The sequence below is a fragment of the Pieris rapae genome, chromosome 14 (genome assembly GCF_905147795.1).
Source record: "Pieris rapae chromosome 14, ilPieRapa1.1, whole genome shotgun sequence".
Lineage (NCBI taxonomy): Eukaryota > Metazoa > Arthropoda > Insecta > Lepidoptera > Pieridae > Pieris > Pieris rapae.
Window position 1 is genome coordinate 6,155,894 of NC_059522.1, and position 17,833 is coordinate 6,173,726.

At 36.0% G+C, this 17,833-nt stretch overlaps 1 protein-coding gene across 14 annotated transcripts in view; it reads left to right on the plus strand.

The window, feature by feature from the left end:
* Positions 1 to 17,833, plus strand: part of LOC110994485 (trithorax group protein osa) — a 71,034-nt gene that overhangs the window by 50,930 nt on the left and 2,271 nt on the right. The window contains exons 6-18 of one of the 14 annotated variants that reach the window (XM_022261135.2): positions 6,677 to 6,948; positions 7,243 to 7,420; positions 7,608 to 7,762; positions 8,734 to 8,775; positions 9,986 to 10,174; positions 11,166 to 11,388; positions 12,348 to 12,458; positions 13,691 to 13,762; positions 14,535 to 14,622; positions 14,875 to 15,109; positions 15,793 to 15,873; positions 16,933 to 17,220; positions 17,646 to 17,714. In XM_022261135.2, the coding sequence (XP_022116827.2) occupies positions 6,677 to 6,948; positions 7,243 to 7,420; positions 7,608 to 7,762; positions 8,734 to 8,775; positions 9,986 to 10,174; positions 11,166 to 11,388; positions 12,348 to 12,458; positions 13,691 to 13,762; positions 14,535 to 14,622; positions 14,875 to 15,109; positions 15,793 to 15,873; positions 16,933 to 17,220; positions 17,646 to 17,714 (2,003 nt within the window). The remainder of the gene's footprint in view (positions 1 to 6,676; positions 6,949 to 7,242; positions 7,421 to 7,607; positions 7,763 to 8,733; positions 8,776 to 9,985; positions 10,175 to 11,165; positions 11,389 to 12,347; positions 12,459 to 13,690; positions 13,763 to 14,534; positions 14,623 to 14,874; positions 15,110 to 15,792; positions 15,874 to 16,932; positions 17,221 to 17,645; positions 17,715 to 17,833) is intronic. The other 13 variants (XM_022261137.2, XM_022261138.2, XM_022261139.2 and 10 more) reach the window with 13 other exon arrangements.

Below are 17,833 nucleotides of genomic sequence, written 5' to 3' on the forward strand. Positions count from 1 at the left end.
AGCGTTAAATCGTACATGGACACTAAAAGCATTTCGCAGTCATTCTGTCGTGCGTATCAGTAGAGGAATGCCACGGGCTAAGATAAGACTGACCCTGAGTCAACTTGGCTGAATTTTTGGTGCCGAAAATTGTGTACTTTTTACATTCTTCCAGCGATCCCTTTACTGCAAGTTAATATATTTCGCCTTTGCCAGAGTGGAAATGAATGATAAGTTTAAGAGTTTATGTTCTCAAAATTATGGTTTTATGGTCAATCCAAGTTTAAGGTATCCAAATGTATACACATATTTGATTCATAAAAAAAATATCATCGCACACGATAATGTATATACTCTTTATATAGTGCAATTGCATATCTTATCTGGAACGATCACTTTATTAAAGATAAGTTTTCAGTTCTCAGGGTTATTGGAGTATGACAATAATTTTAACTTGGTTCTCAATAGAGACAACAAGCATATTATGTTTAAATAAGTTAGTTACTTTACTATAAAATGGTTTATTTTAAATTGTAACTTATTGAACGAAAGTGGAACACTCATAAAAAAACGTAAGAAAGTTTTTAAAAAACTTGGCACTGGTTTAGATTTTTAACTTTAAATGATAAAGTGTGACACTATTTTGTATGCTAATCTTGGCCTTGGCTTATACTTTAATTTATGTCCTCATCTGAGCTGTTTTTCTATATTTTCTAAAAAGATAATTAAAGTTCTTTTTTGTAATGGTCGTCATAAATTGTCATTGTTGGTAATTTCAAATACATACATCATTCATAAAACGGGGTCGGTCCCTGTAGGAAACCCGGGAAATATACATAACTAACCACCTGTGTATATTTTGTCCTCGCACAAAGCCTTTACTGCCACGTGTCCCGCGTCCTTGATGAGTTCAACGACCTTTTAAAGAATTTTAAAGCGAGGAAGGTTTTTGGTAACCCCACACTCCGAAATAATCTGCGAATAGCGACTAAGGACTTCACAGACGTAACGTCTTTAAATTTCGCACACCCGTATATTGTATAGTACTTTTTATAGTAATTCGATGGCTGAACATTTGTTTATTACAATATATATATAAATGTATTGACACATACATTTGAGACTAATGGTTAAAAACATTTTTGCGAATCAGCAAATTATTTCTCTGCTATTTGTACCCGGTTCTTTATCTGGCATTTTTGGGGACTCCGCGGGCAGCCAAGATAACCTCGAGCGCATAGCTCTTGCTACTCCATACGGCAACTCGGAGTCCTGCTTGGGTCCTGCTCTTTGTCTGACGGTACACCAGCTGCTCTGTTATAGCAGAAAATAATAGGTCTCGTGTTATGAGTTTAATCAAGTCGTTTTCGTCTTTTCATTTGATTAACTCAATGCGAGACCGCTGCGTCTTGTCTGAATTGACATGTCAGTAAAACTAAACTCTGGTTGTACATAACAATATCAAAAAGAAATGGTGATCTGGTAGTAATCATATTGTTCAGATTTACTGTCTGTGTTTATCATATCGTTATACCCCACATCACGAAATGTCAAACATCTGCCATGTTAGTCATGTGGACGTAACTTCCATCATCATTTGTGTTGAGTCAACGAGTTGAATTAATAAGAGCTCGGGACCTGTTGCGATGTGCGTTAACCTAACCAGGAATTAATTATATTCAAATAACGACGGAAAAGTGATAAATCTCAGTAAGTCAAGGTCAGTTGGGGGTTCGATACCGCATTCACCCCGTTTCACCCTCACCTAATGGTGCGGACATTCTTTCCCAGCCGGATTTCTCGCCCGTTAAAAACATTCACTTACATCGCCTACCCTCTCGTCTGCTGAGTTAATGACCCCTTAACGTAAACGGAGTAGTCACGTTGTTTTTTTTTTGCTTTTCGCATTTCGTTGCCGCTGGTTGGGCTTATCAGTCCCAGTTTTATTTCTACACTATCATATCCAAGTTACTCGTATTTATTAATAATCAAAATAACGTACCACAATAATTTATAAGGTCCAGTTCATACTGCAATTTGGGCTTGTAAACATAAAACACATTTTGGAAAAAGATTGGTTCAATCTATTCTGCTGAAACAGGCTGTGTTTATTAAACTGGCTCGCCGTCAGTGATCAATTTAAATGGAGCGCCGGCGGGCGGCGGACAGCGCCGCCGTGTCGCCGTTTGTTTCAACTAGGACGCTCTTGTTAACGCTATTGTCACACGTTCACCATTATATTGACAGACAAATAGAGTCTGCAACAATTCGTGGCAACAATGGACGAACTCGACCTCGGGAGACAGTTTTGTCGGTTTTGCATGGCACTGACAGAATTACATTAAGGGTTGATTGTTGTACTGGTACTTGGTTCCAACTTTTTACGCAAATGGAGAAATAAATTCGTCATAAAAAGTAATTACAGTCAAAATCTGTTACAACGACATCGTAGAGACAACATATATTTGGTTTTAAAAACTAATAGTCGTAACAGCCTATGACGTTGTTATTAGAACCTAATACAATGGAATTCAGCCAGGACCTTAGATTTTGGTCAATATAACTGGTATATTTTTCTAAACGATGTCGTAGTTGACGGTTTTGACTGTATATTTATTTATTTGAATATAATAATTTATAATGATAATTTGATATGGTATAAGTTGCAATCTATCTATTCTAAAATACATAACATTTTACAAAAAAACAAATTATAAAAAAATACAAGCTTTTCTAGGTTTAGGTAATGATCAACTCACTACCGAATATATTAAGTTCCTGTTGACAAATCCAGTAATAGGAAAACATAGAAGCTGAGCGTTGCATAGAAGTTGTAAAAGGTAAAAAGTGAGATATCCAGTTACTAAAATTTGTTTCGAAAGTTTTACGAAATAGCTAATGAGGTTTTATATTAAATTGGTTAATAAAGTTTTTAAAGTCTCCAAATGGAGCGGTAAAATGGAAATGATTAAACGAAAGTACATAGATATGTATACTTAAATATAAACGTAGATTTACTCCCTATATACCTACTAGTATATAAATAAGATTTCTTAACGAAACGAAAGAGAGTTGTGCCTCAGAATTAGAGCGTGTATTATTTCTACTCTGACCCTGTGTGACCACTTAGTTGCGGTATATACTAGTAGCCGCCACAAAGTGGTAGTTGCATTGGCCGTGCGGTGTTCATAACTACACAGCAATACGACCACGTAAATATACAATACAAACAAACTACATGTCTCAATCACTCAGTTAAACACCGGTTCCTCTAAGTCCACAGTACAAACGGTGTGATGAAAACTAAGTATAAAAGTTGGAAGAGTCTCTGGCAACACAATCCAAACAATGTTCGTATAAAAATTGTATTCAAGAGCTAGTACTCATCTGTTTTATGTTAGTAACATTCTGAATCGTCGTTGATTGTATATTTGAATCTAGCCAAGATATTTCTTAAGTTTTCATTAAATTCATTTTACATCCGTTATGACGCAGAGTGAAACCCACGAAGGACTGAATAAGACATGAATTAAATGTGAAGTCCTCTTAAATCACAGCAATGCAAATGTCAAACGACAGTCATACGATTGTATGAATGTAATGTAAATAATGGATAATGTGTTTTGAATATACCATCTAGCCAAAAGATTTTGATGTTCATTTAAGCTTTTTACAATGCCTGAAATATACATATATTAGTAATTATATAAGTAGACAATTAATGTCATTTACAATTAATATTCGTAATGTACGGCCAACATTCACACGCTATGAGAGCCGCTTATGAGAAAAGCCGTAGACAAAATAATAATGATATTGAAAAATATTAATTTAAATAAAAAATATTCAATTGTATTGTGCTACTAAAAGTAATATATCAAAACGTGATAGTTAATTACGAATCGATAATTGTCAGTAATAAACAGAGGTTTGCGCGGAATGCGTCCGCCACACAACGCACAACGCATATGCCTTACCGCATTCTAGTACCATACGTGACATTAATATGCCCAATGATTAACAATGCAAAATACACCTTATCTTGTGTTGATTAGTTTCCATTATCGAGTAGGATTAATTGAATGAGGTGACTCAGTCGAAATTCAGGAAATAACAGTTTCACCTGTTGCGGTTGAATGCTGCCCACGGGCACTACGTGATTCATCTCAGCTTGTTAACTGTTTATTGATAACTTTCATTGATTAGAGTTTAGCATGCCTTATTGTGGTTATAGTCGGGTTGATTATTGGCTCATCATGGCTACATGAAATATCGAATTTGATTTCACTGAAAATCAATTTTGCTAGTATCATAAGCAAAACGTTTTTGTTGCTTAGTTATTTTAACCATAATTTGTTATATTCCTTTTTTCAATTAAAGTATTCTAAATAAATTACGTAAATTTATTGATATTTTCTTCATAATATGTTTATTAAGAATCTAGGCGGTGGGTGGAAAGTAAAGACCTCGATTAGTGGCCGCCCTTGACAGAGCTGGTTACCACGATTGTAAAACTCACGCGCACTGTCTTGCTCTTTACATTGGCTTCATTTATCTTGTCCGACGTCGAATTAAATTATCGTAGAGTATTGTTAATCGTTATTTATATAACTGAAATGTTACAGAACTTTAATTGGCATGACCTACTTTAAATTGTTTGCCCTTTATTATTTAGAATGACCGCAAATGTATCGTTGTTTTTGAAAATTTATTGCTTTGTCCAGCTTTTTATATATTAGCTTATAAGAATCTTTTATGTAAACATCGTAAAAAATTCTTCATTGATTACTGTTCGGTAGTCGCCAATACTTTTACGTTGATTCGTTGACAAGACAAAATCTGTTATAACAATATCAAAGGGACTACTCATATGTGGTTGTAACAGCTGATAACGTTTTTATTAAGAACCTAATACAATGAATTCAGCGGAGACCTTTGATTTTGGTCAATATAACCGGTATGTTTTAAACGATGTCTTCGTAAACGGTTTTGACTGTATACGCATCGTGGAAGCCTTTTTATATAATATGCTATCTTTAGCTATTCAAACTCTTGTCTGCTATTGTAAGTTGTAATATTTATGCTTAGTACTTTTATTTATCAAAATGTATGAAAAGATCTTCAGTAATGAAATTGTATTGCATTTCTAAGACATGACAGTGAGGGAAATTATCTAATTTTGTATTCACATGAGCTCGTTCATCCTATTGTAGACATGAAACAATGCTACTATAATAAAATTAGCATAGCCGTAAAAATAAAACAACAGCAATCGTTTTTGTTCTGATCTAATTTGGATAAGCCTATGCGAGCATTTTTACAATTTCAATATTTTTTTATACTGAAGGCTTACCGTCGCGTTTTAAAAAGCGGCACCGGTATTCCTAAACATACGTCAACCATAGATATATTTTGTATATATATGGGTACATTACCTTATCTATGATTCACTGGCGCCTCGCTGTCTACCCAATGTCTCATCGTTCCGCCACTATATTAAGTCTTCGATAATAGCCCGACAATGAGATTATCAAACGATCTGACTTAAGTGTTCTGCATTTTTTATTACGAGATATCTTTGTCTGAAGTCTATCGGGGTTAGTATTCGTGTCAATAAAAACACATTGCCGATTTAGTTACGCCAGAACTTGTGTTTTACAATATGGGAGAAAAAGGCTGTCTCAATATATTAATTTTCTTGGTCAACTGTTTGCATTTTGCTAGTAGCATTCGAGCCGTGCCACCCAGTGTTGACGAGAAAACTGGAAAGGGCTTCGCCATTTATAGAACTAAACACTCAATGTTAAGATTAATAGACTATCGCGTAACAGTAACGTAACAGTCAAATCGACCCACATAAAAGCTGCAATACCACTTTCGTCGCAAATCTCGGCCTCGGTCAATGTGTATGTCGTATGCACTTATACGGTCGCGTTAAAGTGCAGAGAATTCGCAGGCTAGCGGTGCATGCGGCTCACGTTCCAGATGAAAACGAAAGTGATCCGGTGCGTCTCCCTCGATTGATGCAGGCTTAGCCGAGCCTCGTTAACTGTATTATTCAAATCGTGAGTGTAGATCGATCACACGCTCAAACATTGCTTGCACTCTCGGATACAATTTAATTCAAGTGCCTCCCTCCGTATTTTGCATATTCCCGTTGTTTCGGCGTTGAATTTTTTGATTTGCCAAATCAAATATACAAATTGGTTCGTATTTTTATTATTAATACTCTCCTAATATTGACAGTGTTCATCTATTTTCACCTACTGACCGATAAAAATAGTATGACCTTGATAAAATTATTGATATCAACAAAAGCAGTATCGCGTTTGTCTTATATTTATTCACTTCATATACACACTGCCAGAGAAAAAATAATACAAAGCATACAATTTTATCGTCACAGCTGTTTCTATTACGTGGATTTATCTTGTTAGTGTCTTGGCTTTATCTTTAAGCGTTATTATAAAATACAAAATATTCGAATCTTGATTCTACGTCAACTCTACGTACGGTGAAGTGTGTGGACAAAAATAACATATAACAGTTATTACCATTACGTATATTGATTGTAAAAACGAAACGAAAGAATCATTTAAAAAAATAAAACATCGCTACTTCGAATACACACTTTTGGCATTTCATTCTATATCTACACAGTATCGCAGTCACATAATGAATTAAATTAATATTCCAGGTACACAGAACGTCAGTATGCCACCGCGACCGTCATCGTCACTGTCAGACGGCGGCGGCCCGCCAGTGCGAGCCGGGGCCCCGGCGGCCGGCCCGCCTCCTTCTGGGGCTCCACCGCCCGGGGCCATGCTCCCGCAGTCCTACCACTATAAGCCCGCGCCGTACCCGCCACAGCCCTACGGATATCCGCCGCCGCGTAACCATCCATATCCATATGGCGGGTACCGACCTACGGCGCCACCGCATCCTTCTCAACACTATCCACCACTTAAGGTATATTATTAAATGAACCATACTAAATCTCGTGAATCCACAATTGCCTGCCTCTTGTCCATGGCAATTGTTCAGGGAAGGTTAATTAAAAGAAAGAAATATCATTTAATTAACCACATAACTTTTGAATTTTTTCACCAACAACTATTTAACATTAATATTTTAACCACTCCACGAGTACGGAAATTTTAGCCCTTCATTAATTATTTTACAAATTCCTAGCTATCGTTTACTAATCTTTTTATTCAACTTTGTTTTTTTTTAGTAGTTGTTAGTTATACACTATGTTTTCAGGGTGGTGTGGGCCGTCACATGGGTCCGCCGGGTGAATCAATGGGACCGCCAAATGCGCCAGGAGAGGCTCACGATAATGGTCCGGCGCCGCCAGCAACAGCCCTCGTCACGACCGGCCCTGATGGAGCTCCATTGGACGAAGGCAGCCAGCAGAGCACGCTCAGTAATGCATCCGCAGGTATATCTCTTTATACTATCTAACTATCATTATTTTCAGTTATTTCGAACAATAATTGTGATCTAACTCGGGGTAAGCTTGAAATCAAAGATTTGTTTTAATTCACATCCCCCTTAAAAAACGTTGATAAAATTAAGTCTTACTTGTGATAAAAATTAGTTTAAATGTTCAAATGTACGCTTTCCAGCATCGGGCGAAGAGCCATGCGGCACCGGCAAGGGCTCTCGCAAGGACTATGGCAGTGCGGCGCCTTCGCCCTCGCCGGGAGGTGGCTCACATTCCTCCGCCCACGATGACTACGAGACTTCGCCGTCGCCTTGGCCAAGACCACCCTCTAGTCCCGTGAGTGTTATACCTATAAGACCAACCAATATTAAATAGTCTATTAAATCCTCATGTCCAGAAAAGAACGTCAAATAATAAATATTAGAGCTCTGTATATATATTACTATATAGCGGTAATTGTACCACTAACATTACAAATTTATGTTCAAGATGTTGCCTTCCATTACCAAAATGCATATAGGCATATTTAAATTATATTGAAAATTATTAAATGCCTTACAAATCATAAACATAGATACCCTAGAACAGAGTTAGCCTACTATCATACAATTAAACTGTATAAGTAAATACATTAAGTTAGCAATATGTTTATATTATGTAATTCATTCAACAACTTACAACACAGTCATTGATACAATTTACGTTTTATACTGTACAGGTATTTATGTATGTGTTAATTTATTAAGACATATTTTAATCCACAATGTAAAAGTCTTATTTCCACGGTGTACTTAGGTAATTCAATAGCTCTGGTGTAACCTATGTATAACAATACTATAGAAATGTAGTTTCAAAAATGACATTTCTAAAATTTCCTTCAACACGAAAGTGTCTTGTATTGGTCTGTTTATTTTAATAAATGATAATATAAAAATACTATAAGTTTTGAGTAGTTATTTTTTTTTGTCACATATATTTGAAAAGTGATAGAACAAAAAATAATGAAGTATTCAATATATATTTGGGACTTAAAAGCCCCGTCATACTGTAGTCATTAATTGTGTCTGAAAATTATTATTTGATTTATATCCTTTTGTTTTAAAGGTATTCAGGCTTGACCACAATCAAAATTTAGTTTCTATTGTATTGTTACTCGTAGGATGTAACTAAATAATTATGACTAATCTAGCACATTGTTTCTTGTTTGCACCTGTAGCACAATTTATACAAATCTATATAACTAAACTAAAATCAGCAATTGGTATATAAAATGGAGATGGTAAGCATTGCATTGTCGTATCTTTCAGGTGTTTAACAGTCACATACCTCCGGAGTCCTACAGATCAAAGGTTTATATCAAGTTAAAAATCACTAAGCATGAGTAGTGCTCGATATCATATCTCTTTTGCAGGATTTGGTTGGTGTAATGTTGATTGTATTGAAAATATAAAGGAATGCAAAATATTGCTTGCCATAATTTCAGCATTTGAATAACGAAGCATGGCTAATGCAAATGCTATGCTCTATATTATATTTATGACGAAATCTATTCTGTTATTCAACAAATTTAATAACACAAAATCTTTATATAATTATTTTATAGCAATGTATTATGTTTTTTATTATATTGACTGACTTACAAAATTTATATATCTTTGAACAGTTTCATTATTTTAGTTGAACTATGTATAATCAAATCATTACACCAAACACTTTAGTGTGCCTTTGGTAACAAAAAATCCGTTATTGGTGCCCGAATGCAACGTAGTATGTTAAATTGCCATGCATTTTTGAATTCCTTCAAATAGTTACGAGTTATAGAATGCTTACTGCTATCTCTCTCTAATTGGTGTTGGCTCGAGATACTGGTTTATGTTGTATTAATTTACCATAATTTGCCGGTGAGTTTCATTTAACGGCATAGGGTAAGGTTCAGGAGACGATACTTAAGTCTAAGTATAACTCTTTGAACTTTCACTTACGGGAACAGTTTGAGTCTCTACACTGAATCTTGCGGTTAAGAGATTCGATCTGTTTTTAAAACGAACAAAATGCTTTAGAAAAGCCGTTCAATGCTACATTATGCTTATTTTATTTTAATTTAAAGTAGCATGTTAAAGAGCAGTTGATATCGAAAATATGTACACTAAAACATAAATTTTATCACTCGGTTGCATACTCGTATTCCGTTTAATGCATTTTACTAAGGCGAACGTTTACTAACAACGATTACTTCTTCAACGTTGGCTTAAACCAGGAATCTGTTTACAAAATTCAATTCCTAATTATTTCGTGAAAAATCAATGCAAGTGACCAATCTCTTCTACAGAAAAGAATATTTGTCTAAAAGAGAATGGCAGTAAAAAAACGTTTTTTGCCTGTCGCCTAAAATTTAGGACTAGGATTTTGGTAGTGGTACCCTGGTATAAGTCTCGCAGTAGTTAAAAGAAAAAATATACTTCATTGTCTATACCACATCTATAGACAAAAAGTGCATATTTTCGATATGCTGCGACCGAGCAGTAGTTACGGGGTATATGATGTCGTGTGTTGCGCCAGAAGTCGGACTCGCTGGTCAAGCTTTACGAGATGGACGACGCCCCTGAGAGGCGGAGCTGGGTCGAGAGGCTACTCGCCTTCATGGAGGAACGCCGGACGCCCATACCCGCATGTCCGACCATTTCCAAGCAGCCCTTGGATCTCTACAGGCTGTATCTACTTGTGCGCGACCGGGGTGGATTTGTTGAGGTGAGTTTTGGAAATTATTTATTCAATCGCGCTAATGATTTAATTTTAAAGAAAGTTGATTATCAACCAATACATTAAAATTAATTTGTTTCGTTTCTAGGACCTACAAGTGTATAAATTAGTTGTCATTTAAAAGTTTACTATTTTAAGATCAGCGGCTATTTAAAGAACTACTAGATGGTTCTCGAAATGTTTTGAAAATATCCTTCAAAGTGCGGTCAACTAAGTCATACTAAATATACAAATAAACTAAAAGCAAGCGTGAAAATTCTCATTATATATTTGTAATATAAAAAGTTGATTTATGTAATAAAAAGACGGTGTAACCCTAACTAATATACTTAGCGATTTAATGTGGATGCGTGTGCAGCTTTATGTGAATAGCCATAAAGTTTAAGGCTTTAACGACACTTAATAAATTTTTATCATTACGGGCCAGGCATTACAGTGTATTTTAAATAAACATTAGTGTTGCCAGGGCTAGCGTTAAGAACGGTGGTGTTTTCATTATTATTAAAATTAATGGTGAGATTTCTGGTCGTTAACAATAGAAATTATTGCTGTCGTTTTATTCTTAATGTTCTCATTCAGTCTTTGTGTAATGAAAGTTGCATTTAATAATACTAGTGATGGCTTTGTGAAAGTTAAGCCATTCAAATATTCCATATATTTTAAATAATTAAGTTTTTAACATGCAATTTATTAAGGATTTTATAAAAATGACTTTTCATGTCGATTCGCTTTTTGTCAAAAAAAATATTTCAATTCAGTCTGTAAATGTTATTCGATAATTTTGTTTTGCCTTCCATACTTTAAAAAAAATATTCACAATAATCCTTCTCGGTAACCTATGTTGTCTTTCATACCTAATGTCTTCATACAAGAACGGATTAAGTTGTTTCAAAAGCCTGTATCATAAATTATGGAGACTTATGCTTTAATTTCTTAATTTAATATTTATGTCCATATTAATTAATTCCATCAATTCCAGGTGACGAAAAACAAAACGTGGAAGGACATAGCTGGCTTACTCGGTATTGGAGCGTCTTCGTCCGCCGCTTACACGTTACGGAAGCACTACACAAAGAATTTGTTAGCTTACGAATGTCATTTTGATCGGGGTGGTATAGACCCGCAACCCATCATCAACCAGGTCGAAGCCTCCACTAAGAAAAAGAGCGGAAAGAACAATAACGCTGCAAATGCAGGTAAGGGTAAGAGACTTGACAATTCTTTGAATGTATTTTGAGTAGTGGTAGCTTAAAAATGTTTGCGCATATACCGGCATGCTTTATTTGGCTATCCAATCGTTTAGTAAATATATTGAATATTTACATATATACTTATTAATTTTATTAAGGCTTTTTTCGTATTAACTGACTAGCAGTCCCCGTGAACTTCGTTTCTGCCAAAAGCCTACCTTTTAAGTACGTACCAACATGGAAAATTTTGCTATGCTACCCTAGAGACTTCGGTTTTCCGGAATGAAATCTTTTTAGGATTTTTTTGTGATTTTTCTCTATATTAACCTCAATAGTTCAAGTTATAAATTCTTAACTAACAAATAAAATATAGGGGTTGGTTGTAGAGGGTAGATGAAAAGGGTTCTATGTATTTCTGTATGTTGTATCATAAATAAATAAAAACAAAAATTTGCCTAAGAAATAAATTTATTTTTTGCTGTGGACACCCTCTTATCACTTAGGGGTTTGAATAAAAGATAGTAGCTGATTCTCTTACTTACTGAATTTGCATTAAAAATCTTAAGAATTGGTCGAGCCGTTTCGGAGAAATATCGGAACAAACATTGTGACACGAGAATTCTATATATTAGATTTGATCTTATAGCATGTTATTTATGAAACGTATACGTAGAATGTAGTAAGTTAGATATATATTTAACTTGCATGTTATTTACCACCTCTGTGCTGTGTAAGATGACCATAAATCTTGGTCCCAAATTTGATTTCCGGAGAACAATTGTTTGTTGTTAGAGCAGGGTAACCTTTTTTTTTTTGCCTAAAAATGATTAATAAAATTCAAATCAAAAATGTGTCTGTAAATACAAATACTATTTTAATTTAAATATTATAATGTAAATACTTATTTGTGTTGACGCAGTGAAATTATTTGATTACCGTCTACTAGTAACTAATAGTTTTATATGTTATAGCAGGCAGTTCAAACAACGCTGAACAATTTGCGGGAAGCGGCGCCGGCGGAGCACCTATTGACGCCTACCAGCCTCACTACGCGCCTTATCCGCCTCAACCAGCCCAGCAAGGTATAACACAAGATCTGAACACATACACACATTTAACACACGGATAATTACACACCCAATTTTATAACCTTGTACTTCACAGGGATTATTTGCGATATATGTTGTAAAAATCAGCTATTTTAATGCTTAAACACTTATAAGAAAATACGCATTGCAAATTCTAACCGGGTGTGACCCAAATGTTATTAATTATTTAAATATATTAATCATCGCAATTAACGTTTCGAGTGGACAATACAAAACAAATATCAGCAGTTGACACAATTATATTGAAATTTAACACTGAAAAATATAGAGCAATTGCTGATCGATTGTTTCAAGTTAATTGGCCTAAATCCGGAATATTAGATTGTAAATATTTACCATATAGAAGCACGATACTGCTGTAAATGTGCATAATAGATAGTTACTAGGCACACACAGATTTAAGCTTGTTCTATTTTTTTAGCTTGTAAGATAAGACTCACGTCGACTAGTAAAAATAGTGCCATTTACTTAAAAATAGTATTCATTAGTCTCGAGTACTTTGTTTTGTAGTGTTGATCTATAAGAACTAAAATATCTCTTTATATACAATATATTATTTTTAATAAGGTACTATTTATACAATATTTCGAATATTTAAAAAAACTTTGATGATTTTCTCTCGCATGGGAGTCATTAAACGCAAGTGATGTACAAGTATTAAAAATGCTCACATTGTTTGAATTAATCATATAGTTGTAATATAGCTTATACTAACATAACAAATGCACAAGAATTCACCAATCTATGGATTTAATATCTAACAATCTCTTTTAATTCATACCAAAACTATGCAAATTTAGATGGCACTTTAATTGTAGAATACTTTTGATGCATAGAGAATTGTGAGTAAAAGACAGGAAAAAAATTATCGCACGAGTATGGAACTCGCTTAAATGCCTTACTTGTAAAAATATTATTCCTGTGCCAAAAGCATTCTATAACGCATAGTAAAGTTTCCATTAGGGAGATAGTACGCAGATAGTATTCCAAAACGTATTGTCACCATTTTATTTTAAACACATCAAATTTTGGTCACCTGAGCGTTTAAAGCATGACTCGACACACCGTTTGTGTTTAATATTTTTGGTTGTGCTATAAAAGTTCATAGTGCCTTTCAAATTCAAACAAATCCTCGTAAATTCGTTTGAATACATTTTGGAAAAGCATAGTATGGTACCGGGTGGTATAGCGTGGTGTGGTTGTAGGCGGCGGGGCGGGCGGGGACATCGCCGCGTCCAACCCGTTCGACGAGCCGCCCGGCCCGCGGAGACCGCCAGGTACATGCGTTAACACTTTACATGCACACGTTTCCGACCAATGGCTTTAAAATCACAAAAACGAGTTAAATACATGACATTTGGATTAGAAAGTTAGGTTTACGACAAGATGGATGAAGCCGAAGAGAAGTTTTCTATATCCAGACTAATAAAAAAACATATGTAGAGGGAATAGCTATGGATAGTTTATACAAACGTTTAATACAGATTTTTCGAAAATGTTTTGAATTTCTTATTTTTTATCTCATCTATTTCTAGATAATGTTATACATTTAAAATTAATAATAAAATAAAGGATTGGTCTGAAACGTGGGCATAGTGCACATTATATGGCAAACTAAAAGCTATGTTTGTACAGTTGCTGTATTAAAAATAAATTGCTTTGTAATGATTCACCAAGATCTGTTACTGTGTTTCTTAAGGCCTCAACTCTGCTCTGTTTGTGATTCTTGACACTCACCACTCTAACGCCTGTATTCCATAACAATCTTGACAACAAGATCTGCAATGAGTCAATCTCTCCAATTATTTTACACTCAAGCACCCATTTGGAATCCGGGTCAAAGAAGAATGTTTCACTTGCTCTTAACAGTTTTAACTTACAATAACACATGAGAACATTGAAGTATTGTCATTAAAATATCATACCATTGAAGTGTGTGAACTTGATAGTGCTTTATAGTTTTGTTGCTTAGTATAAAGTAGTTTGTGTTTTACTTACCTGTGTGATTTTTGTGTTATCTCGTTTGATATATTGTTGATTGTATTTCAGGTTACCAACAAGGATATGGTTATGAATATGGGTCCCCGTATCCGGGTAATCGGCCTGTTTACCCGCCATATGGCCCCGAAGGGGATAGGTATGTTTATGAATATTGTATAGTAGACTTACTGAGGATAATATTTATGATAATAAGTACAATTTTCACATTATTATCTATCTAGGTAGTCAAATAAAGCTAATTTCTTTTATAGGAGAAGGAAAATGCCTTTTTAACTGAGTCAGAAGTAGTTATCACATATTTTCTATGTGGAAATAGATACATAGACAAAATACATACACTTAAGAATGAATAATATAAAGGTACCACGTGACAAATATACAATTGCAGGGGTTACAGTCCTGGTGAATACGGCCGATATGGCGGTTACGGCGGACCGTATCGTGCAGGCGCACCCGCTCCAGGCCCTGGTGCGACTCCTGGAGCCCCGGCGCCACCGTCCCCGGCCGGGGCCCCTCCTGCGCAGCCCTACCCAGACTATTACCGCCAACCGCATCCGCATCAACCACCACACCCCCCTCCACATCCGCCACACCCGCCACATTCGCCGCAACAACCGCATGAGGTATGTTTTTATTTAAATAAAATATATAAATTTAAGAAAATGTCTGGTGTATAAGTGCTTAAAATTTGAAACAAATAATAAAACGTGACGTTGTCTATGAGTAGATGTTTCGGAAGCTAAAATGTCATATGAAATATGGAATGGTGAGAAGTGTTAGTTATGATAATTTCATACCAGAAACAATCTTTATAAGAGAAATATGAATCTTTGTAAGATTCAGTCTCTTGACTGGTAATATATGAGACCATATTATTTAGTACTGGTATACTAAAAAGCATGTCTATTTGTAGTTACGCTACACTTAATAAGTGCTTATACATATTATGTTGATATTAATATATTTTTATGGCTTTTCTATTTATCCATTTTATTATAGATAAAAAATTTGGTCAGTATTGTTAGCAACAACATAAATTTTTATTTTTGGATGATCAGTGAGATAATTAATGCGGAGGGTACAGTAAAAATGTTACTTTATTTAAATTTTGTCTTGTTAATATTGATTGTGCTTGTGAATGGAGATGACACGATTAAATATGTATCGTCGCTGTGCAATAACTTGTATTTTGGAAGCGTAACAATATATTTAACATCACCTACATTCACAAAGTATTTGAGCGTGTGCTTGCACGCATTACGTGCACGTGTACGCGTACGCCGACTGATGCATTGGCGGTGTGTAGATTGCGTCGTGCGGCGGGCTGATGGGCTCGCAACTCGCGAGGCAACTGGTGGCGCCGCTGCCCCCCGCCTCCAGACCATACGTACGGAACCACCGTTTGTACCACGCACTCCACACCGCTTCCCACCATTGGCGATACACTTTCCCACCTCGGGGCACTTTCGCAGATGTTACTCGGCCACCTCGTAATTGATACCAGCGGACATATTTTATCTTGTTAGATCATTTATTACTAATAGGTTTTCGTGTGGTGTGCAAATGCCAGGTATAGGCTGGTGGTATACGTAATTAAAAAAAAGTTTTGCCATAAATTTTGTACTGAAAGAGTAAATATGTTTATTGAGCATATCAGTTACGTTGTGACGAGTCAATGTCAATGCAAATTCAATTCCTTTGGTTCGTGAAAGTGATTAGCGCGCCAAAGTTTTGGACATTGCAGCGAGCCGGGCGGGACGTCGACTTCATACGTGGTTTTGGCTTCATTTAATTTCTCCGATAATACCACTCGCTTAACGAAATTCTCAAGCTATTCACTTTCAGTTTTCGTTAACAAGTTGGCTTGCGGTGTGAATAATTGGCTTTTCAACCGCGACTGTCGGTCGCTAACACGATCGATCGCACATGCCGAAACCGACATTTTTCAAAATTTAACCCAACCAAGTGGAAGATAAGGTTTAGAGTGTGTGGTGGTGGCTTCACATCATAAACGGAATAATTTCACTTAATCATTTGCATGCTTTCACAGGATCATGTAAGCGAGCGAAGCTTTGTAATATCGCTGTTCTAGGGATTGTTCTTACAATCCGATCTTAGAATACGGATCTTTCATCGTTTATATTTTGTATGTGGGTTCACGGCTAGTGTAAAAAATTGTTTCTAATCAAAAACATATCGTCGTATTTTTTTACTTATCAAAAGTTTTTGAAAATATCGACAGTATGTTTTGTATCATTGTCAATAATCATAAACTTCATTTTACTACCATTTGTTTGAAATTCTGAAAATAAAATACTAGTAATAGTATTATAAAAATTACTAAAAAGTGCATAATATTTTCGGCATTTCAACACCCATCACTAATCCATGGAATGGGACGATACAAACTAAATTCAAAATGTATTTATTATGATTATAACTACAGCAATACGGCGGCAAGGGCGCACCCCCGGTTCCTAATGCGGGTCCACCCGGCGTAGCGGGAGCACCTCGGCGGCATCCAGACTTCGCGAAGGAGCCCTACAATTCGAGTGCCCCACCCGGGGCGCCGCCGAGCCCCGCGGGGCCTCGATTTGGCGGCGGTTGGGGTCCCGGCTTTCAGCGTGCCGCATCACCTGGCTGGCGACCGCCTCACCATGCCCCCCTGCCCCACCATCAACAACCAGGATGGCCACCACAGCCTCATCAGCCGCATCAACCCTACCATCCACCGGTATGTACACAAAATCAAACTAACATGTACTAATAATACCTGAGAGATATTGGGCTACCTCGTCACTACCGCTTACGCTTATTTCATGATGAAAATTTCACTCACATTGATTAAATTTAATTGATAACATATAGTTTTGCTTGTCGTAACTAACGAATTGAAACTGTCAATACTTGCACTGTTTGTGATATACCATTATTAATGAGCACTGGTTTAACAATGAAAATTCATTCGAAATTCATAGTCCCGACACAAATTTACTAAATTTCCGGACACTGATTGAACGTCGAGCTTAGTATGAGAACCATGTTTGAAATTATATTTATTGAATGTCGTATATTATGCTTCATTGTGAATCTTCTCCTGGCTCATTCGTGTTAGCACACGAGTAGTTCGTGGTTCTCATACGGGCAGTGTTGTTGTAGGCGGCGGGCGGACCGGCGTGGGGCGGGCCGCGGCCGCCGCAGGATCTATCGCCCGCCGCGCCTTCGCCCGTGAGTCATGCACTAATGCACATTGCACTTAATAAATATTTCATCGTAACCATTATATTCCTTCTATATGTTTATGTATGTCAAACCAAAATATTGCTAGCGAACTTTATTCATCTAAC